Source organism: Marmota marmota, unplaced genomic scaffold (genome assembly GCF_001458135.2).
Source record: "Marmota marmota marmota unplaced genomic scaffold, marMar, whole genome shotgun sequence".
Classification (NCBI taxonomy): Eukaryota; Metazoa; Chordata; class Mammalia; order Rodentia; family Sciuridae; genus Marmota; species Marmota marmota.
In genome coordinates this window covers 1,734,189-1,757,634 of record NW_025999905.1, presented here as the reverse complement: position 1 = coordinate 1,757,634, position 23,446 = coordinate 1,734,189, and the positions used below count along the sequence as shown (strand labels likewise).

Here is a 23,446-nt window from a genome sequence, read left to right as displayed (position 1 = left end):
CTATAGTAAGAAACTGATATTTGTTTATTTTGTTTGGCAATGATATAATTTTCCCTAGTATTTGTTTTGTTGGTACCAGGAATTAAATCCAGGGATGCACAACCACTAAGCCATATCCCTAGCCCCTTTCATTTTTAGACATGGTCTTGCTAAGTTGCTTAGGGCCTCACTAAATTACAGAAGCTGACTTTGCATTTTGAGATCCTCCCACCTCTGCCTCCCAAGCCGCTGGGACTACAGACCATGTACCACAGAACATGCCTAGTGTATTCCTTCAATTGCTCAACAAAACTCTATTTCAAAACAATAACCCCAAGAATGTATAATTTGGTCAGGGGGTGCTGGGGATTCAACCCAGGGCCTTAACCAATGAGCCACAACACCAGCTCATTTTTTTATATTTTATTTAGAGACAGGGTTTTGCCAAGTTGCTTAGGGCCTTGCAAAATTGCTGAGACTGGCTTTGAACTCAATCCTCCTACCTCAGCCTCCTGAGTTCCTGAGATTACAGACATGCACCACCATGCCTGGCACAAACTCTTAATTGAATTTGAGAGATCTGAATTTGTATGAACTTAATATCATCTATGTCTATCATATTCCTATAGCATTCAAGACACTTGAACGTTTAAGGAAAAGATAAAAGTCATATGAAAATTACTATTTTACTCAGGGTAGGGACTTTGATAAGACTTCATTTGTGAAGGAAGTATACATTACACTACTCTATTGTCATTTCCTCATAGTTTTCCATTTTCTATTTGTACATTCAATCTGTACAAACCAGAAAACCATTTATTCAAGAAATTTATGATTATTAGTCTAATTTCCAATTGCTTACATACCAAACTACACACACACACATACACACACACACAATTACCCAAGTATCTTTCTTGATATTTTATCTAAAGTTTCTATGATTCAGGGTCAATTTTTCCTTGGAAAAAAGTTATGCCAAACAGTGAAAAGTCAAGTCATAAATACTCAGAATGAAGAAAAGAACGAAAATCAGAAAAATCAGGCCTTGGAGAAAAAAAGGGACACATACTAACAATACAAAAATAATACATCCTTAAAGTTAATACTGATTTGAAAATCAGACCTCCGTCAAATGTTTCCTCTGATATGTGAAAGCTAACCCACAATAAGGGGGTGGGGATAGAAGTTCAGTAGATTTGACAATGGGGAATATGAAGGGAAGGAAAGGGGGGTAGGAAAAAGACAGACAGTGGAATGAATTGTTCGTATGTATATATATAAAACATGACAGTGAATCCCACCATTGTATACATCCACAATGGGATGCTTTATTCTATCAAAATGGATTCTATTGTCATTGTAAAAAAAAAATAAAATTTTTAAATTTAAAAAAAAAATTGAAAATGAGACCTCCACCCTTTTCTGCAGCATTCATTCTGTTTTATAGGCTATTTATGAGCCTCAACCCCAAATTCAAGATATGGCTATTTTTTTATTATCAAACAAAACTAGGGATTGGCTCAGTGATACAGTGCTTGCCTAGCATGTTTGACACACTGGGTTTGATCCTCAGCACCACATAAAAATAAATAAAGGTATTGTGTCCATCTACAACTAAAAAAAAATTTTAAAAAACCCAAAATACTAGGTATAACATTCAAGAAAAAAGTAAGGAACACAAACATAATAAATTAATTTTCTTAACAATTCTCAAAATTAAGGGCTGGGGATATAGCTCAGTGTTAAAGCACCTGCCTAGCATGCCCTGAGTTCAACCCCCCACACTGTGAAATGGAAAAAGAAAAAGAAAAAAAATTTCTCAAATTAAAGGTAATTAACAATTACAGTTTTTTGCAGTCTCTGCTTTTTCCCAACCAGGCCTAAAGAAGAAAAAATTGGTGGCAGAACACTTGTTGGGAAAGCAAATAGGCCAAAACTATTGTAAATAAAATTTTCAAGCCACCAAAATTTGGGAGAGAAGGAAAAGAAAACAGCAAATTGTCAAATGACAATAAAACAAGATCCTATCAGAGTTTTCGGGTTAGACAAAAGTAACTTCATGGGGAATACACCCTACAATCTGCATATGTCCCATTGCTTATATACATCCTTTATACCTCCAGAAGTACATAATAAACTTTGAACAATAAAATGACAACAGAGAATATTGGGTTGTAAATATTTATATTTCTTGTACTCACACAAAATGCTGTATGAGACATTACTAGTTTTAATAAGTATCCATAGGATTAATACTCATATGGAGTATAATGTGAAAAAGTGCAGAACTAAAGAAATAAATCTATCTGAAAACAAAAGCACACATTTCTTAGGATTTAAAAATATTGCACATAATAAGGTTGCACAGAAATTACTGGCTGGATTTACAAACAGAATGAGGTATTAGTCAATCTCTAGATAAAAGTAAATGCAAAGAGGAAGAACTACACACACACACACAAAAATACACATAAATTCATATTAAGACCTAGAGTACCAACAACTAAGAAAGAAATGTAAAAAGATGTATAAGTAGCTATGATTTCAACCCTACAAAATCATTAGCTAGGGACTAAACACATAACAGTCTCTTGGCAATGTTTCATAAGTTTTCAATTTTTTTTCCAGCTTAACTAAGAGCAGTATAATAATTTCTCTTACCTCAATTCTATAATAGAAAGACACAGTTCTGTGGTAAATATCAAACCATCCCTTTCTAAAGCTTTCAGTGGCAATTAACCAAGATACTGCTCTCCTTTGCTGAATAAATTAGTTCACATACATTTAGCAACCCAATTCAGATGCTACAGAGCATGCAATTTTAAATTAGCAAAGGCTTCACTGCAAAAATCATTCAACTTCACACAATTATAACTTTTAAAGTTTAATCCTGATGTATCAAGCAAACTCAATCTTTTTTTTTGGTGGGGGAAGGGGATGATAAAACTGGCCACGTTACTGAACCCAAGGGCAGGTAGAAAGGAAAACATAATAATAATAATAAAACCCAGGCAGATTTATATCTCACTTTAAAGAACCTTTCCTAGTCAGAAAAATTAATAATTAGATTTTTGTCCACTAGCTGAATGTTGCTGAATTCTTCAAAAACAATTTAAATATATGTAATAGCTATGTCAAATTGTTTAAAGTAAGTGAAATCATGCACTTGTCAAAATAGTTCACAGAAAACTGTTTTACATCAAAGATACTGATGAAGAGTCAACTAGGTGGGTTTATTGAGAAAAGAAAAAGAACCAACTATTGTCCTGAACAATCAGTGTACGTAGTAACCATATTTCCTCTTCGTTGAGTGACAGTCCTGCAGTGCTTGCTAGAGCCATGAAATCTATTTTCAGTCTGTACTGTATGTCGATTGCTGGTATCAAAGCCACTAAAAGAAAACATTTTCTCCATATCTTCAAACATGTCATCAAACAATCCACCTCCAAAAGAAAACTCCTGAAAATGATGCCTTTGTCGACTAGAACCATCCTGGCGTGTCTGGAAGTGATTTTCAAAATGCTTCTTAGACCGAGTGTTTTGGTTTTGACCAAAAAAACTAAAGTCTTTAAACAAATCATCAAAATTGAAGTTAAACGACTGCTCAAAAGGACTTCCACTGCTTCTTTGTCCTTTACCATTAGTAAAAGCACTGTGTCCAAGGGTATCATACTCTTTTCGTCTACTAGCATCTGAGAGTGTTTCATATGCTGAAAGAGATAAATTACATATATTCAAACTTCTTCAAATGTGATTTCAACTCTATATTTTAGGGAAGGAGGTCATATCACAAGTAAAAGCAAAGCCCTACAAACATTAAATGAATAACCAATATCAGTTAAATGAATGCTACCATTACCAAAAAGAAATTTGTTGACAACAATTACAAAGTTCATTTTTCACTTCCTTACTACTTAATGAAAAAGTTTAATTCCAACTCCCTAATCAGTTACCATCAACTCTTGAATATTCACAAAGTGCAATTTATTTTAGAACTAGTCTTAAGTTAAAATGTTTTTCATACTTTTCCTTTAAAGACAAATGGGTTTTGAAATACAGATTAAATGAAGAAAATGTCAGAGACTATATTAGGTTTTTTATACTTAATCTACATACTTAATATTCTGTTTCATAAATCAGTTGCAAGAATTCCTTTTTATGTAGAAACAGCAGTGATATTATAAATAATAATAAAATAATATTTTCAATATTTTAAGATCTGAATGTCTATTCATTCATTCATGAACCAAAGTATTATCTGTTATGAAAAAAAGTCTCACAATCTCACTATATTTATATGTAAATTCCTCACTTGTGTGTCCTCCCATCTCCATGAAACCTTCAAATACCTAGACTTCTTAGCATTCTCTTTACTGGTTAATACCCATGAGACATAAGGAAAATCATTTATTTACCTTCTGCAATCTCTCTGAATTTTGCTTCGGCATCAGGACTCTTATTTTTGTCAGGATGGTACTTCATGGCCAATTTGTGAAAAGCCTTCTTGATTTGACGCTCTGATGCTGACTTTGGCACACCTAAGATATCATAGTAGCTTTTTGAGGCCAAAATTAACTCCGTTATCATTAAAATGCAGATTGCAAAGATGAAAACTGACTGGGGAGTAGCCATTTCTAATATCCTAAAAGAGAAAGGGGGAAAAAAATTTACCCATGGAACTAATCTTAACACTTTTTTAAAAAGAAACCCAATGAACTTTTATATATGAAGTACACAATGCAGCACAAAAATGTTCAGCAAATACTATCTTGTACATTCTATTGTATTGGTAATGTTAGTATTTGTGACACTGCATCTCTATTTCCAGTCTGGCTTACCTGCTGAAGTGAATGCTGACTGTTGCTTTCTTAGGGAAGGAAGAATTCTACTATTTAGATATCCTGGGCTATTTACATTGGTATTGCACTGTTCCCCCTGTGAAGTTAAATACATTATTTTCTTTTCAGAATACAAATTCTTGAAAGGAAGACAGGGATCTTTTAAATTATTTTTGCATTTTTTTCTTTAATTTTTGTTATGCTTGTATATATGATGGGTCTTCAATAATATCTAGTAAAAATCAGTGATTAAAAGTTTTGTGTATCCTCTGTGTTTGACTCAAGTATGAGTGGAATGGCAAAACCAAGAAAGATGTTTCTCAATTTGGTTGACTTCTACTTGTTCTTTAAAAGGTCAACACAATTTGTAAGTTATAAAACCTGTACAAATGCAAGATCCCAAATGTTCAACAAAGAAATATGGACAAATAAGTTCTGTTTAAATTTACTCCTATTTAAGAATTCTATTAAGGCTGTCAGAAAATATGAAGTGATTTGATGAGTACTTTAAAGCAGATTCTTATTTTCAAACTTCTAAGTAAATTAAAATATTTATCTTAACTTTAAATTACAACTTAAGAATTCCTGATAATATATACTTAATGATTTGAGATTCAAAACGAAGTGATCCTGTTTTTTTAATGCTGTACCATAGAAATCCTTAATAACCTATGATGACCTAACAAGGCTGACGAAAAGGCATTATGGTTTGTTGAAACTGCCTGCCTTCCTCTCCTGTGGCCTTTCCTGGGAATAGTCAGCAGGTGTATTACTTTTTTTTTTCCCCAGAGCGTTACTCATAGTCACGGGTACCAAGGATCAAGTACAAATCCTGGTGTAAAGAACACAAAGAGAACATGTCCAGTGGACACCGCATCCAAGGCGGGCTGCTCCAGATTCCAAGGGCGGGTCTAACCACTGACAGGCACCTCGATGGCTAATAAACGTTACTCCAAGGTTTCAAGTTGAACATCTGATAATTTTTTATTAAACTAACTTTTCCATTAAGCTGATTTCTCATTCGGACCCGCTGGACAGCGGCCTGGGCCTTACTTCCCAGTGCCAGCGATTGGACCATCCAACCCTCATCACAAGGCAACCAGCCCTGTCCGTCCAAACCCCACCATCAGGGCTCCCTGAGGCTCGGGGCCCAGTCCAGCGAGAAGCTGTCTGGAAAGCCAACGACACAACCCAACACACAGAACACTCTGTTTTGGGGTTTGGTCATCTCTTGATGTTTCCTTCGCCAAGAACCCTCAGCCCGAAACCCTTGCGGCGACCCGACAGACATGGAGGCCAATATTGCCCCAAACAAGAAGCCACTGTTCCAGGAACGCTCCAAATCCCACTCCCAGCGACTCCCGGCCTCGTCCCTCACCCGCACTCTCCAGTTACGGCTCCTCCTCCACAGAGCCGCGGCGCCGGTGACGCTCACGAACCGCTCCGTTCGGTTGCTGGGGCTCGGCCCCTCACCCCAGCTTCCGCGACCTCCTGGAGCCGGCGCGTGCCCCACTGCCTCCGGCACAATCACCTCTCGCTCTCCGCACCGCCTAAGCCACTGCGTCCCTTCTCAGCCCGCTCCCAACTGGCGGGCGACTGCTGCTGGAGCCACCGCCTCAGGAGAAGACCTACACGAAACGCTTCCCCATTGGCTCCCACCTACCCACCTGACCCTGGCGCCCTACGCGCACGTGGAAAACTGTTGTTGCCGCTCAGCCTGTGCGTCACTTCCTGCCCCACCCCTTCGAAGGGCCGTACTGAAGCATGAGGAGGCGGAAGTGAGTCGACATTTCCTACGTCTTTCCCCGGGGCGAACCTCTGCGCAGGCGCGGTGGCTTAGGCTGCTGGACCAGCAGCCCCGCCTCAGGAAGAAGGGCCCGCCTGCGCCCCTCGCTGGTCCCGGTCTTCCGGGACCTTACCCGAGTGATGCCCCGCTATTGCGCAGCGATTTGCTGTAAAAACCGCCGAGGACCGAACAATAAAGACCGGAAGCTGAGCTTTTACCCGTGAGTAGTCCCTTGGGCAGAAGCGTTAGCGTTAGCGTTAGGCCGTGGTCCTGTAGCCTTTGGAGCCAGGACCTGGGTATCTCCTATGAGTTCTTCAGCTGCTTGAGCGTAGTGGTCATCGCGCAAGAGGAGTGTTCAGTGTATATCTTGAGGGGCCTGTTAGTGCTCAACAAAGGAGTTAAAACAGTGAATCTTGAGAGATGCTCGATGATTTTTCAGAACCTTTACTCCACTTTACCTGACCTCATTTCCTGAAATACATTTACCACCTTTTAGGGTACATCAAACCTGCTAGGTGGGAAGGTGCGCCCAAAGTTAATTTGCACTCCCTGTGAGATCGCACAGGTGTAATTTAAATCCATTTTTTTTTTTCCTCCTGAGAAACTTGATCAGGAAAGACGACCTTGAAAGTTTGGTGTCAAAGCTGGAGTTATGACCTGTGTCCTTTTCAGAGATGTGTATGCAGTTCATGAATAGAACAGGATAAACGTTACTCTGAATGACTAGGACCCCGAATTATTTCCGTGAAATTATAGAGTACTGATTTCCATGCAGAACAGGGAAGCAGTGTTGTGTAAAGAGTCCCAGGCTCCAAAGCCGTATTTTTACTAAATTAAAAAATCCTGGTTCCTTTACTTGTAGCTGAATGACAAGTAATTTAGACTGTCAGTGCTCAGCTCTCTCATTTGTAAAATGGAGATATTAGTGGAACTTACTCACGCTTACTTTGCAGGAGGTACCTGCTTAATGTGTATAAAAAGCCTGTGAAAATCAACATGTTTAAAATATTCTATTTCCTTTTTTCTTGTATTTAAAAATAATTTTTTAGAGCTGATCTCGTTGTCTCTTATTTTCACCAGATGTATTGTGAATCCCATTTTCCTTTAGACCAAAAGCTATCATTCACTAATGGTTCAGCTGCTTTCCATCATCTGAAGTATTGAGGGGAAAAAAATTGATAACTTTAAGTAATTCATACTACATGACAATATATCCAGTATTATCTCCTTGGATCCCTTCCACAGAGGTAGTTATTTTGGAAGTAAAAAATCTAATCCATTGTCAGTTGAAAAGCAGATGCTACTATATTAATGGTTCTGAGATTTGTAGTAAAAGATCATGTTAAACTAATATTTCCCAGGTTTATTTGGCTTTGATTTGGGAGGCATAATCCTGCACTAATCAATTGTTTAACCTATATGGATCTCAAAGTTACTATATTTAAGGAGGAAAAACTAATTCCAAATGAATTATAAAGATCGTTTGTAAAGACTTTTTCCTCAAAATGTGAATCAAAAGTGAGATTTTTAAAAATTGGGGTTTTTTATAAGTTACCTGTGTAATCCACACACAAAAAAAAATTCAGTTTTATTCCATAATAGCACCAAACTACCAAACTTGAAGACTTGAATTTGCTCATCCTCACATTATAGCAAGCTGTAGTATATAAGTTTATATGAATGGTAATTCAGTAAATAGAGGCATACAATGTCCAATTTATACTGTGATTTTTATATGTACTGGGGGGATTACATAAAATAAACAAAATTACCAGACAAATTAAACAAGTATGAAGCTACTCAGTTATTCAGGAAACATGTCCTAAGAGATTTCTTAAAGATTTATTTGTTGAGGAATTACTGCATTGCAGTTAGTAATTAGAATAGTCACAAAATGTTATTTTTTTAATGGTTTGCTAACTTACCCTATAGATACAATGGAAATAATTTGGAAACAGCATCCTTACATAAGAATTATATGAGAAAGCATTATTTTAAAAGGCTTCTTCTCATTTTAGACATACCAAAAGGTTGAACTTATTCTTTTTACCTTTAAATGCTTTTTCTGGTTATGCCTATCATATTTCTAAATCTAAGTGTCATATGCAAGCTTAGAATATTTTAAAACATATGAATATTGTTTTTATGGTAGTATCTTCCAAAGATCATTTAATTATTTTTTCCACATAGGATATCAGAATTAAAAATTATTTCCTACAAAATACCCAGGCTCTCTTCCCCTAGGATCTTATAAACTTAGCAGAATTTAGGAAGGAGAAAAAAATTCTGCTTACTATAAAGCATAAACTAAGTAGTTGGGATGAGAGGGCATGTAGGATAGCTACATTTTGTATGAGAAACCCATATTGTTACTATTTTTTTAAATAGGAAACTATCATTTAGAACATGCCTAGGAAAATCATTAAATGAGATATATGTCACTGTAAACTTCTGTTTAGAATACTTTAACGCAAACATTTAAACTGGTTGGAAGTTTGTTTGTTTGTTTAAAGAGAGAGAGAGAGAGAGTCTTTTTTGTAGATGGACACAACACAATGTCTTTATTTTTATGTGGTGCTGAGAATCAAACCGCATTGCTAGGCGAGCTCTCTACCACTGAGCCACAATCCCAGCCCTAGTTGGAAATTTTTTCCTACCAAATTCTGCCATTGTCCAGTTTTGCCTTTAAAACAAACTTTAATATGTTAAAGCCAACTCTAAACCCAGGTTATTGTCAATAAAGGAACAAAATGTATGGAGAACTATCTTGCCTTTCTCTCTTTTATATCTTATTTCTTTCAAATAAAATATCCAAGTTTGTCTTTATTAGCATGTTTAGTTCTTTTTTAGCTTCAGAGTTCCTTTTTTAGAACTTGAATTTTAGAGTTCCCAGTAAGTAGGTTACAGAAATTAAGTAATATCACATGGGTAGAATTGAAGCTGATGTCAGTAAAGAGAAAATATTAGTAGTTTTATGCAAGTATTCATTTTATTCTCCTAAATCATTTGTTTGAATTAATGTTGCCTTATTTTAAAAATAATCACAGTTTAAAGCTAATGCTGCCTAAAATTATAGGCAAGAAACTATGTGACTTGTATTAATATGAAGTACTTTTGAGAGGAAATTTGTAATTTATGCAATGCTCTTTCCTACTTCTAGTCAAACTGTACAATAAAATAAAGGTGCAACATAATCCACAGAAAATATGAGTGGATTTTATCCTTTGCAGGAATACCTGTTTTACTTGAAGGACTTTGAATTCTGTTTTACAAGCTATTCTCAGGCAAAAACTTTGGCTTCTATTATATCGTGTCTTAATACTCTTGCTGTAGAGAGATAATATGGTAGTTGTCATGAAGATGCTCTTGTTTAGTGGGGATGGGTATCTTGCTTTTGCAGCACTTGACAAATAGTGCTAGATATATATGTCTAGAATCTAGCAAAATGTAAAAATACAGCAAATTTTCTTTTTCTGTTTTTTTTTTTTTTTTATAATTTCAGGTTTCCTCTACATGACAAAGAAAGACTTGAAAAGTGGTTAAAGAATATGAAACGTGATTCTTGGGTTCCTAGTAAATATCAGTTCCTATGTAGTGACCATTTTACTCCTGACTCTCTTGACATCAGATGGGGTATTCGTTATTTAAAACAAACTGCAATTCCAACAATATTTTCTTTGCCTGAAGACTATCAGGTATTGGAGTGGGGGCGGTAATGCTGAGCATGGTGACACATCATAGGGTGGCAGGTGATGGGTACAGAGAGTAAGAGGGAAAGATAACTTTTGGGAAAATGAATACTTGAGGAAAAGGGACACTATTTTGCACTTTTACTAAAAGTAATGTAGTTTTTAAAAATTTAAATTGTGAAGTGTAGTTTAAGAAACAGACGATAATGTATACAATCTTAAGTTATTAACATAAATTAATAATAAGTTAAGCTTTTTTGTTGGGTGTTTTAATGGTTTGAAATGCTTTATATATTGAATGTGCTTAATGCTTTTCAAAAAACATTTTAAGATATATTTAAATCATATGTTTAGAGTATTTTTTTTAACTAAACAAATGTGCTTGCCCAGCATAGTGCCTAAAGTTACAATTAAGTAGTCATGACTAATTAATAAGAGAATAAGTCTTTTTAGAATTTGAAAATATTATTTTCTAGGGAAAAGACCTCTCCAAAAAAAAATCTCAGAAGAAAAAATTGGAAGAGAAAGAAGTGTGCCTAAAAGCCAGGTCAGAAGAATCATTTACATCAAATGAGGCAAAGAATATTACAGTTAACACAGATGTACTTCCTGAACATGCAGAATTGCTTGATTCATCTGCCTTGGTGAAGCCAACAGCTCCAAAGCCAGGAAGCTTACAAAATAAAGTATTAACTCTTAATCTAGTTAAGCAAGACACTGAAAAACTGAAATCTACCCTGGAAAAATCAATTAACCAAGATTTAGGTTTAAGAGGATTTCATACATCTTTTGAGAATCAAAATTCTACAACTATTACTTTGACAACTTCAAATTCAGAAGTTAGTCACCAGTCTTTGGAAAGCCAAGAAGTACTTGAAATAACAACCAATCATCTTGCTAATCCAAACTTTACAAATAATTCCATGGAAATTAAATCACAGGAAAATCCATTCTTATTCAGCACAGTTAATCAAACAGTTGAAGATATAAACACAAATAAACAATCTGTTATTGCCATTTTTGTGCCCACAGAAAATTCTAAACCTGTAGTTAATTCCTTTATACCTGCCCCCAAAGAAACCATGGAAATGGAAGACATAGACACTGAAGACTCCTTATATAAGAATGTAGATCATGGGGCAGAAGTTTTACAAATTGAACATTCTTATTGTAGACAAGACATAAATAAGGAACATCTTTGGCAAAAAGTCTCTAAACTACATTCAAAGATAACCCTTCTAGAGCTACAAGAGCAACAAACTCTAGGAAGATTAAAGTCTTTGGAAGCTCTTATAAGCCAGCTAAAACAGGAAAACTGGTTATCAGAAGAAAATGTCAAGATTATAGAAAACCATTTCACAACATATGAAGTCACTATGATATAAAGAAGTTTCAAAGCTAAATCAAATTTTTTTTTCCAGCTAAACCAAATTTCCTGTAAAGTGAACTTTTTCCTATATAATGTTCTCATCTTGATGAAGTTACAAAAGTGCTCTAATATCATGAACTGCATCCTATTCTTAAAATGCTCATTAATAAGAAAAATAGTTGTTGTGAAGAAGAGAAAAATAATTATTGGGTAGTTTCCCAAATTAAAATATAGTAAATAGATAATAAGTCAGTAATAGGAGACCAATGATATGGTCAAAACACCCCAAAATAGATGAGGTTGGTTCTACCACTGACACATGACATGACCAAAGTACTTATCAAGATTGTAAAATAATCCCTAATTTGTAAAATAAGGGCCCTTACTAGAACTCAGTCGGTTTCTTTGTAGTCCCTTCCCTTTGTATTTATTGATACTTTTATTAAAACAGTTTTTCTATAAGATTATATGTACTTATATAATAGAAATTGGGGAGAATTTGATATTCACTATTATTGCATTCTCTGACCTTTTAGCTATAGTTAGGTATCTTACATAAAGGAAAATATGGCTATTCTAATTTTTGTTCAGTTGAACTCAGCTTTTAGGAGAGGTACCTTAAACTTGAAAGAATATATATTTCAGTACCTTATATATAGCAGACCGTGTTTAAGTCATTTAAGTTTTTTAACATCCTTATTTATAAAATTATATTTATAAACCAAAAATATAGGTTAATTTTAAATATATATGTATATTTTAGAAATTATAGTCTGTATCTATTTCTTAATAGGTATAGCTTTTAAAGTATATGCTTGTATCATTTTTTAAATCCAAAATAATAGAGTAATACTTTATTATATATTCCCACGTATGTATATTTTATTAAAATTTATAAGCAAATTATAGATAAGTGATGATGTCCTTAGGAAAACAAAGTTTTTCTCTTGGGAAAGAGAAGTGTTGGTGATATAAATAAAAATAAAGTTTATATCTGCATGAGCTAAGAAATATAAATGTAAAAGCAAAGTCGTTTTGGTAACAACCCAAATGTGAACAAGAGACAATATGTTCTTTAATATCTGTTAAAAATAAAAAATACTGCTATCTAAAAGGATGGTTTTGAGAATTCTATGAGGTAACACATAATTTTTGGACCTGGAAAATAGGAGGTGCTCAATAATTATTAGTTAACTGAATAGCTGATCATTTTGTTAATGAATGGTAATTATTTTTATTATATTTCAGTTAAGTTTTACGCTAATAAAATTAATTGGTATTTGATAATGTGTTTGCTAATTATAAAAAAATCAGAACTATCTTATTAAATGACCATGGTGGGGAAAACTTAAGTATTCCCATATTGCATATTTCTGATACTTAAAGTGAATAGTACAGATAAAAATAACAAGTCACAAAATATTATTTTAACTTAGTTTAAATTTAATAAAGTATAAGTATTTATTTTCATGGCTTTCATATATACATATACACACATACATACATATATATGCACATACTTGAATCACTAATACTGGAGGACTTGCGCTTTGTGCATGCTAGGCAAGTGCTCTACTGCGAAATTCACAACCCTTGCCTTTTTATAAATAATTGAAGATACTCTCAACCTAACCCAGCTAACCTCTAAATTAATATTTTCAGATTCTGGCCTACATTATTTCCTATTTGGACTATTACAGAAGCCTCTTAGCTAATCTTGCCTATGTTTTCAGTCTTCTATTTCCATATTATCTTAGATTCTGCTGTTATTTTTTTTAACCTAAATTATAAATCTATCACCCACCCACCCCATAACTTCTAGCTCAGACATCTCACATTACTCACTAATACCTATAAGATAAAGCCAAAGTTATTACTGTTATATCTGATTCTCTGTAACTTTGTTTATCCTGTGATCTACCTACACTGAATTTCTTAGCATTTTGCAAGGATGCCAGACATGCATCTGTCCCTGTGTCTGCTTGCTTTATTCCCTCAACCAGTCTGTCAAAATTATATTTCAACATTGGTGGACTTTTTTCCTACCTGCTTATCTTCCAACCTGAGGATTTCATCACAAGCTTCATTGAGAAAATCAAAACAATCATAAAACACCCCTGATAGGGACTGAATTGTGGCCTCGTATACATATTTTGAAGCGCATCTATATTTGGTCATAGGGCATTTAAGGAATTAAAATTAAATGAGGGGATATGGGTGGGGTCTTGATTCAAAGGGTTAGTGTGCTTACAGGAAGAAATACCAGGAAACTATTCTCCCTATATTGGGACACAGCTACAATACAGCAGTCTGCAAGCCCTCGTGAGAACCTGACCGTGCTTGGCAACCTGACTTCAGACTCCCAGGCTCCAGATTGGTGAGAAATTTTTGTTGAAAAAAGCCACCCAGTGTATGGTATTTGGGCAGCCCAAGCTAAAATGCCTTTATAATCCAAAACAATGAGCTGTATTTGTTACAATGAATAAACCAGATCCGATGTATCTACATAAACCCAAACAGTATTCCAAAAAGAGTAAGTTGCAAAAGATTTGAAAACTGTGTACTGCTTATTTATAATTAAATACACAAAATAGTAATGTAGATTGTGTTACTATATACATACTATATTGCATATGTAGCAAAAATAAAAGTACTGTTCAGTGGGGAGGCAAGAAGAGATGATGGGAGATTTTGTTTCATTTATTTTAAAAAGCTGAATAAAAATATCAAAATGGTAATATTTAAACAATGATAGATACACATCTGCTTTATTACTCCATGTTTTAAATGTCTCAAAGTTAAAAAAAATTACATACTTTAGTTAAAATGACAAAAGGGTGTGTTACCCTTTTTATGAAATTAAAGATTTAAGGCTTCATTCGAATGGTTTTGCTATTGTTACTCTCTGGTTTAAGACCAGAGATGTGGATGGAGGGAGATTACATAGTGAAAGAATTGATTTGAAATCAATAAACATGTATTTGTTAGAGTAATGCTGTCCCCCTCCAAAGATGTAACATGTGGATGTTATCTCACATGGTAAAAGGTACTCTACAGATGCAATTAAGGTTACAGACCTTGAGATGGGAAGCTTATCCTGTATTATCTAACTGGATATAGTCTGATCATGAGTCCTTTAAAGGTGAGAACCTTTACGCATGAAGTCAAAGAAAAATGCACATGAAACCCAACTCATCTAACTAGCTTTGAAAATGGAAGAATAGACTGCAAGCCAAGGAACATGGCAATATCTAGAAGTTGGAAACAGCTCTCATTTTATAGCCAATAAGAAAATAACTTAAGTCCTACAACCAAAGGGAACCAAATTATGCCAACAATTCAAATAAACAAGACAGTTTCTCTCCTAGAGACTTTAGAAAGGAGCACACTCTGCCAACACCTTGATTTTAGTCTAGTGAGACCCATACCTGGTATTTAACCTATAGAACTATAAGGAATTTATGTTGTTTCAAGCCACTAAGGTGAGGTGATTGTTAACTCAGCAATAGTAAAATAATATGGTCACAATCTGAGATTCAACTTTATTTACTTAGTTTACTGAGGACTCAGCTTTTTTACTGAAATACAAGTAGTGCTTTATTCAGAGGTTGTATTTAATAACATCGCATATGCAAATATGATTTGTAAACTAAAAAGCTATAGAAATGCCAGCTAGTAATATTGTTGTTTGATTACTCTTTGTAATGGTCTTAGATTAAAAACCAAAAAATATATTTGTATTCTTGTGTTTATACATACAGACTTTATTACTGTTCTCCTCTGAGAATGAAAAAAAAAATTGTAGTCATTCCTCAATATTTTGCTACTGTGGAAACTCACAGTCATGATCCAGATATGAGAACTGGCTAGAGAAATTCAATTCTTGTCACTAAGGCAAAAAAAAAAAAAAAAGTCACAGATTTGCTACTAAAACATGCATTCTAAAACCAAGATTTCCTAAATTATAGAATTAGAAAGTTTCAAACTCTGTGAGCCTCCTAAAAATTATCAGAGTATTTTTCAGAATTTGTATGGAAGGAAGTAGGGAAGATAAGATGAATGGATGGCTGAAAGAGAGGAAGACTCCATAAAAGGAAGGAAAGGAGAAGGGAGGGAGGAAGGAAAGCAGATGGACATATAAATGTATTTGGTTTGACAACTGTGCTTTCCTAGGAAATAGCTCAAGACTGTGAAGGAGAAATCAGGTGAAGATTCTTCCTCAATCCCCTCAATCTGCAGGAGCAGAAGAGGAAATCATCTTTGTGAATTGAGAGTCTGGATTTCTAACCCTCATTTTAGTAAGACTTTCATTACTAATGGATCTTCATCAGTTACAAGATGTCAAGAAACAATTAGTGTTTGAACATGCTCGTTGCCAAATCCAGATTTGTGGCAATACAAAAGATACTATTATAGAGTTTTCTCCCCAAATTTAGAGCATGTTTTTGCCAGCAAATGAATTCATTCCCACCACTGCCATGGCACATGTGTGAGATTTCAGCCAATGATCAAAGCAAGTCTAATCATTCTAAAGATTTGAATTAGGGTTCTTTCTGCTGTCAGAAAGTCCAGTTCAGGAAGGGGCATAAGGAAGACTAAATAATCTTAACAAGAATGGCCCAAGAATCCAGAAATAGTAGTTGTAGCTCAGCTGTGCCTCATGATAATTGCCACTGAGAAACATCTAAAAGAGCAAGCAGTTCCTTCATGGCAACTACCTCCTAAAGGGCATTTGTTCCCCATCCCCGCTCCCAGCCAAATCTTATAATCTGAATTCATAAACAGGGTCCCTGGGTTTGACTACCTTGTGTACTTTAGCTTTTTGAATTCCAATATTAATTAGTTCAGTCATTCTGTTTTTCAATTCCAAATTCCCAACAGAATGATCCACTTTACCCACTGTACATTTTTAAATGGGTGAAACTCTAGTAAACCTATGAATTGGCATCACTTGAGTCAAGTCTTATAGGTTGCAGTTGCATCCAGTAAATAGGGTGGGGAAGGGTCACATGGAACAACAGAGACCATGCTACCTCACTAAAACTTTGAGTAGTAATTTACCTTGGAGGTAAATTACTACTCAAAGGTAAATTATTCAAAGGAGGCTGTTGGATGGCAAGCAGCTAACTTCTTTGGTTCTGTGCAGCAATAAAATATGAACTACATATGATGATGTTTGTATAAATTACCTTTCCCCTGATAGCAAGTTCCTCTAGCTTCATCCTTCCCTGAGCTTGTAACAGTCCACTAAAACACTTCTCTATTCTCACAGAAGAACCGGGCAATACCAAAGTAGTTTTAAAGCTAATAAAAACTAATAAACTAAATAGTTCTAATATAAAAGCTACTATCCTCCCCAAGTTTGAAATAAATAACCTGAAAATGTTAATAGAAAAATATATATATTTGATATTTCAACAAAACTAGCTCTAAATATTGATCTCATTTTATTTACAATTTATTTCATAGAAACCTTAAGGACAATCTGTTACCAGTGATTTTGTTCCAAGTTTCTAAAGTTTAGCTTTTTGATAGTGTCTCTGTAGCATATAACACAAATAGTATACAATGTCTAATATGGTAACCCATTGTTCTCCTGCATCATTAGTAAATTTGTCTTCTTTCCATGAATTCTATATCTTCTGGTGTTAGTAGAGAAACATTTTCTTATATTTTCATATTACAGAGAATTCATTTTCTAAAATAGATATTTCTGGATCCTACACCTTTGGCTATAATATTGCCTCTATCTCATATATCTGTGGTGTGAAATTAACTTGTTAAAGTTCTAACTTTTCCATGTATGATTGTATTTCTCTATTCAATTCCTTCTTTAGGTATTATAGTACAGAACCATATTTTTGTCAGCATTGCATACATTCAAAAAAATCTATCTGATTGCATACACTCAAGTAATGAAAACAAATGAGTATTTCACTTTAGAAACAAACTGACCAATTCTAAAGTATATGAAAATTTAAGTGTTCTTATAAATATATTCTAAACATCTATGTATATTTTAACTTGGACAATATTTAACAAAATGTATAAATTATGTTGTGTGAACTCTCAACATATTATTTCCCATACTTAATCTATTTTGGTGGGGGGTGCTGGAATATTGAGCCCAAGAGTGCTCTACCACTGATGCTCTACCATCCCAGGTTTTTTTTTTTTTTTCTTTTTCTTTCTTTTTTTTTTGATGTATTGAGACAAAGTCTCACTAAGCTGTTGAGGGGCTCACTAAATTTTTGAGGCTGACCTTGAACTTGCACTTCTCCTGTTCTAGCCTCCAGAGTCACTGGGATTACAGATGTGCACCACCACACCTAGCTTCATTTCTTTTTAATACCATATCACATTACCTAAGAAGATTAAAAAAAAACTATTTTTATTGCCTAAGAACTATACAGAGATTGCATTGTTTAATATTCAGGGGAAAATACATGACTTTAAAAAATTGGAAGTTAAGCACAGTGACACATACCTGTAATCTGAGCAGCTTGGGAAGATGAGGCAGGAGATCACAATTCAAAGCCAGCCTCAACAACTTAGTGAGGACTTCATCAACTTAGTGACACCCTCCTTCTAAATAAAATATAAAAAAGGGCTGATGAAGTGGCTCAGGGTTAAGGGCCTCTGGGTTTAATCCCTGATACAAAAAAAAAAATGGAAAAAGTACCTTAAACTATAAATTGTCCTTAAAAAGGTAGGGAATTTTAATTGATTGATAAAGTGGACTTTTAAAGATATCTTGGATTGAAAACATGGTTTTTGTCCTTAAAGGGGTGCATGTATGCCCTTTAAAATGATTTAAATATTATTTTCACTTTAGGAATTAAAACCTAGGCTGTTCTTTTTTTTCTATTGAAAGATGTTAAAATTTTATTGTTTTAAGTAATCAATAAGTTTGACCATTTTTTTTAGAGAGAGAGAGAGAGAGAATTTCAATATTTTTTTTTCAGTTTTTGGCGGACACAACATCTTTGTTTGTATGTGGTGCTGAGGATCGAACCCAGGCCGCACGCATGCCAGGCAAGCGCACTACAGCTTGAGCCAAATCCCCAGCCCCAAGTTTGACCATTTTTAATGGCAACTAAGGAGCACAATTGCACTCTGGTAGACAGGCTTTAAAAATGTGAAGTCCAGCATTTTACATTTCAGCCATCTAATAAGATTCTTCAAGTGAAAACTTTTAATGATAAATGACTATGGATGTGTAGTAGAGGCAAAAATAAAGCCTAAAAAGAAATATGAATGGTCAGCAGATACATGAAAAAATATTCCACATCTCTAGCAATTAGAGAAATGGAAATTAAAACTACACTGAGATTCCATCTCACTCCAGTCAGAATGACAATTGTCAAGAATACAAATGACAATAAATCTTGGCAAGGATTTGGGGTAAAAGTTTCACTCATACTTTAAGGGTGGGATAGCAAATTGGTGCAACCACTCTGGAAAGCAGTAGAGCGATTCCTCAGAAAACTTGGAATGGAACTATCATTTGACCCAGTTATCCCACTCCTCTGTATATAGCCAAAGGATTTAAAATTAGCATACTACAGTGATGCAGCCACATCAATGTTTATAGTAGCTCAGTTCACAATAGCTAAACCATGGAACCAGTCTAGGTGTCCTTCAACAGATGAATGGGTAAAGAAAATGTGGTATCTATACACAATGGAATATTACTCAGCCATAATAAAGAATGAAATTTATGGCATTTGCTCATAAATGGGTAGAACTGGAGACTATAATGCCAAGGGAAACAAGCCAATCCCCAAAAAACCAAAGGCCAAACAGTTTCTCTGATATGTGGAAACTATCACACAATATAAGAGGGGAGAGGGAGAGGATAAAAGTTCATTGATTAAACAAAATGGAATGAAAGGACATGGGGGAGGGATGGGAATAAGACAGTGGAATGAATCGGTCATAATTTTCCTATGTTCATACATGAATATACCATAAAACTACATATCATGTACAACTGCAAGAATGGGGTCCTAATAAGAAAAAGTTATATTCCATGTATGGATGTCAAAATATACTCTGTCATGTATCGTGTATATCTAAAAATAAATAAAATAGAATCAAATTTACATATTATTTTCCCATGATCCAAAAGGACACTTCATTAGTTTATTTTCTTACATATAGTAATTTGAATATTAGAATTTATTTCCCAAAAAATTGTGAAATAGCATTGTTTTGTAAGAATTCTGTATGGAATTTATCCAGGCTGCTTTGTATATGTGTCAATTTTTCTTTTAGTCACTGTAAAAGAAATTGTGCTAGGCAACTCATAAAACACTTATACTTTGGAGTATGAAAATCACATAGCTGAACTGGAATTTTTTTTACTTAGTTGTAGATGGACGCAATACCTTTATTTATTTTTATGTGGAGCTGAGGATTGAACCCAGTGTCTTACACATGCTAGGTACGCACTCTACCACTAAGTCACAATCCCAGCCCCTGAACTGGAATTTGTGTATTCAAATCTAGAATAATAGCTTTGCCATTTCTGCATTTTAGGATTTTAAAGAATATGTAAAGAGCTTTATACTTTTGTAAAACTGACAAAGATCAAATGTAAGGTATTATTGCCCTGAGCAGTGGTGTTCAAATTTGGGGGTGTCATTTATCTCTTTCCTAATTTAAGAGGAAAATTAAATTTTTCCTAATTTAATAGGAAATTTTCATAATTTTTACAGGAACAAATGCCTATCCCACAAAACTTCGTATTAAATTTTAGGGGATCCAATGACCTTCCTTGGAGGCCTCTGATAGTATAGATCTCAAGTTACAAAACCCTAGTCTGGAAGCAATGCTATTTTATCTTTAGTAGAGCCTGGTTATAACATGCTAGGAGAGATTTAAGTAGCATTATTAATGCTGTAGTTCAAGTTACTTTTTAAATACAGTCTGTGTGAATTATGAGTCAATAATACAGTCATGAGGCTGCAAATTGGTTAATTTATATACTCACTGTCTCACTGTGGAGCTAGAATTAGACCCAGCAAAACAGTTTCTGAAATATGGTTTAGTAGGTGCTATTGTTCAATTCACAAATATTCATGGAACTCTGACACTGTAAAAGAAATTGTGCTAGGCAACTCATAAAACACTTATACTTTGGGGTATGAAAATGTATGCTAGAGGTATGAAAACAAAGAAGGAATAATAATAGATAGCGGGTAACAGGAATATAACAGAATTAAGTAAAGGGAAATGATAGACTAAATAAGAAGGATATTTTGAAGGGAAAATGAAGACTTTCTACATAAAATGATGAGTATAAGAGATGAAGAATGAATAAAACTGATTCCACAGATTTTACACATACACTTTAAGAATGTGGTTAGTGCAATGAACTTTCCTTTTAGAACCACCTCCATTGTGTTCCAGAGACTTTAATATGTTATGTTGCTCTTCTCATGTACTCAAAGTATTTTTTATTTCATCCCTGGTTTCTTCTGCTATCTATTGGTCATTCAATAGTGTATTATTTAGTCTCCAGGTGTTAGAGTAGCTTCTATTATTTATTTTATCATTGATTTCTAACTTCATTCCATATTATCTGATAGAGTGCAAGTCACTATCTCAATTTTTTTATATCTGCTAAGAGTTGCTTTGTGGCCTAAGATGTGGTCTATTTTAGACAAGTACATATGTGCTGCTGAGAATAAAGTGTATTTAATCATTGATGGATGAAATATTATGTATAAATGTCTGTTAAGTCTAATTTATTAATTTTATTTTTTAGTTCTATAGCTTCTTTATTTAGTTTCTATTTGAAAGATCTATCCAGTGATAAGATAGGCATGTTAAAGTCATTGAGTATTATTGTGTTGTGGTCTGTTTGATTCTTGAAATTGAGAAGGGTTTGTTTGATGTACATAGATGCTCCATTGTTTGGGGCTTAAATATTTATGATTGTTATGTCTTGTTGATGTATAATTCCCTTAAGCAGTATGAAATGCCCTTCTTTGTCCCTTTTTATTAATTTTAGCTTGAAGTCTACTTTATCTGATACGAGGATAGAACCTAGTGCTTGTTTATGAGACCCATGTGAATTCTATGTTCTTTCTGATCCTTTTATCTTCAGCCTGTGGATGTCTTTGCCTATGAGGTGAATCTCTTAGAGACATCATATTGCTGCATCATGTTTTTAATCCAATCTGCTAATGTATGTCTTTTGATTAATGAGTTTAGACAATTGACATTCAGTGTTATTATTGAGAAATAATTCTTATTCCCTGTCATTTTGATTTATGTCTGGTTTTTAATTTGAATTAGTTAATCCTTTGACTATTCTTCTAGTGTAGTTCCTCCTTTTCTTGGTTTTCAGTTTTATTTTTCATTTCTTCTTCATGAAATATTTTATTGAATATGATTTGTAGTGCAGACTTTCTAGTTGTGAATTCTTTTAACTTTTATCATAGAAATTTTTTTTTCATCATCAATTCTGAAGCTTAATTTTGCTGAGTATAGTATTCTTGGCTGGCATCGATTTTCTTTCAGAGCTTGGTATATATTATTCTAAGACCTCCTAGTTTCAGGATCTGCATTGAGAAATCAGCTGAGATCTGGATTGTTTTTTCCTTTAAATGTTACCTCTCACTTTTTTTCTGAAAGCCTTTAAAATTCTATTCTTATTCTGTATGTTAGGCATTTTCATAATCACATGCCTTGATGTGGGCTTATTGTGATTTTCTACATTTGGAGTCCTGTAAGCCTCCTATATTTGATTTTCCATTTCATTCTTAAGGTTTGGGAAATTTTCTGATATTATTTTATTGAAAAGATTGCATATTCCTTTGGTCTGCATCTCTGAACCTACATCCTGAAGATCTTGTATTTGGCCTTTTCATTTTATCCCACATCTCTTGAAAGTTTTTTTTCATGGTCTCTTAACATTTTTTCTCCATGGTCAACTTTATTTTCAAGATTATATATTTTGTCTTCACTGCCTAAAACTTTTTCTTCCAAGTGGTCTAGTCGACTGTTGATGATTTCCACTGACTTTTTAATCTGGTATCCCTAGTCTTTCACTTCAAGAATTTCTGCTTGAATTTTTTTTTCAGAATCTTCATCTATTTATATAAATCTTTCACTGCCTGCATTTTCTCTATGATTTCATCCTTACATCATCCTTTACCTCACAGATCAGTTTAACTATGAACATTCTAAACTCCTTCTTTGACATTTCTTCCAGTGTAGTTTTGATGGATTCTGTTATTAGAGTATCTTGGTTTGTTTGGGGTGATTTGTTCCCTTGCTTCTTCTTGTCATTTGTGTGTCTACCCATTTAACAGTATGGAGCTGAGTTTCTACCCTATGGACTGATAGTGTCCCTGAAGGTTTTCAATAATTAACAGTTTAGGGGGTGATGAATAATAACAACAATGAGTGCAGACAATATACAGCATTAAACCAAATAGTTCCCGGTATAATATCTACAATATCAGTTGTCACAATAAACAGAAATGATGTGATCAGTTATTGCCCACAGTAAAAACAGAATGCAAAAGGTTTACAATTTTGAATGGTGAAGAGGGTGAGAACAGAGGAGAGATAATAGAAGTAAAAAAAATTAAAGGAAGAGTAAAAGAGAGAATAAAACAGATTGGCTGTTAGCAGAAGAAAAGAGAAAAAGAGAATCAAGAGAAACAAATAAGTGTGAGAAAAAAATACAAAACCAAACCAAATTATAGTAATCAAACATCCTAGTCTTCAAAATACTGATCCATGAAAAAAACTGCCTTCAAAAATT

The 23,446-nt window shown here is 34.2% G+C and overlaps 2 protein-coding genes across 3 annotated transcripts; one reads left to right on the top strand and one right to left on the bottom strand.

The window, feature by feature from the left end:
• Positions 1-2,149: 2,149 nt before the first annotated feature.
• On the bottom strand, positions 2,150-6,452 carry Dnajb9 (DnaJ heat shock protein family (Hsp40) member B9). Of its 2 annotated transcripts, XM_048799610.1 has the most exons (4): positions 6,199-6,452; positions 4,821-4,917; positions 4,398-4,624; positions 2,150-3,692 (listed from the first exon to the last, which is right to left on the bottom strand). In XM_048799610.1, the coding sequence occupies exons 3-4, from the start codon at positions 4,612-4,614 to the stop codon at positions 3,241-3,243; spliced, it is 669 nt and encodes a 222-aa protein (XP_048655567.1). In that variant the 5' UTR covers positions 4,615-4,624; positions 4,821-4,917; positions 6,199-6,452; the 3' UTR covers positions 2,150-3,240. The 2 variants fall into 2 exon arrangements, with proteins under 2 accessions (XP_048655567.1, XP_015353589.1); XM_015498103.2 differs by lacking the exon at positions 4,821-4,917 and having other exon boundaries at positions 6,199-6,450.
• A 169-nt stretch (positions 6,453-6,621) lies between these two features.
• On the top strand, positions 6,622-12,948 carry Thap5 (THAP domain containing 5). The gene is made up of 3 exons (XM_015498102.2): positions 6,622-6,826; positions 10,109-10,301; positions 10,772-12,948. Exons 1-3 carry the CDS (start codon positions 6,747-6,749, stop codon positions 11,678-11,680), a joined length of 1,182 nt encoding a protein of 393 aa, XP_015353588.1. The 5' UTR covers positions 6,622-6,746; the 3' UTR covers positions 11,681-12,948.
• Positions 12,949-23,446: the final 10,498 nt, after the last annotated feature.

Coding starts and splice junctions, on each gene's coding strand:
- Dnajb9 (XM_048799610.1), bottom strand. CDS start 4,614: ATGGCTACTCCCCAGTCAGTTTTCATCTTTGCAATCTGCATTTTAATG. Junction 3,693..4,397: donor ATTCAGAGAGATTGCAGAAG/GTAAATAAATGA, acceptor TATCTCTTTCAG/CATATGAAACACTCTCAGAT.
- Thap5 (XM_015498102.2), top strand. CDS start 6,747: ATGCCCCGCTATTGCGCAGCGATTTGCTGTAAAAACCGCCGAGGACCG. Junction 6,827..10,108: donor CGGAAGCTGAGCTTTTACCC/GTGAGTAGTCCC, acceptor TTATAATTTCAG/GTTTCCTCTACATGACAAAG. Junction 10,302..10,771: donor CTTTGCCTGAAGACTATCAG/GTATTGGAGTGG, acceptor ATTATTTTCTAG/GGAAAAGACCTCTCCAAAAA.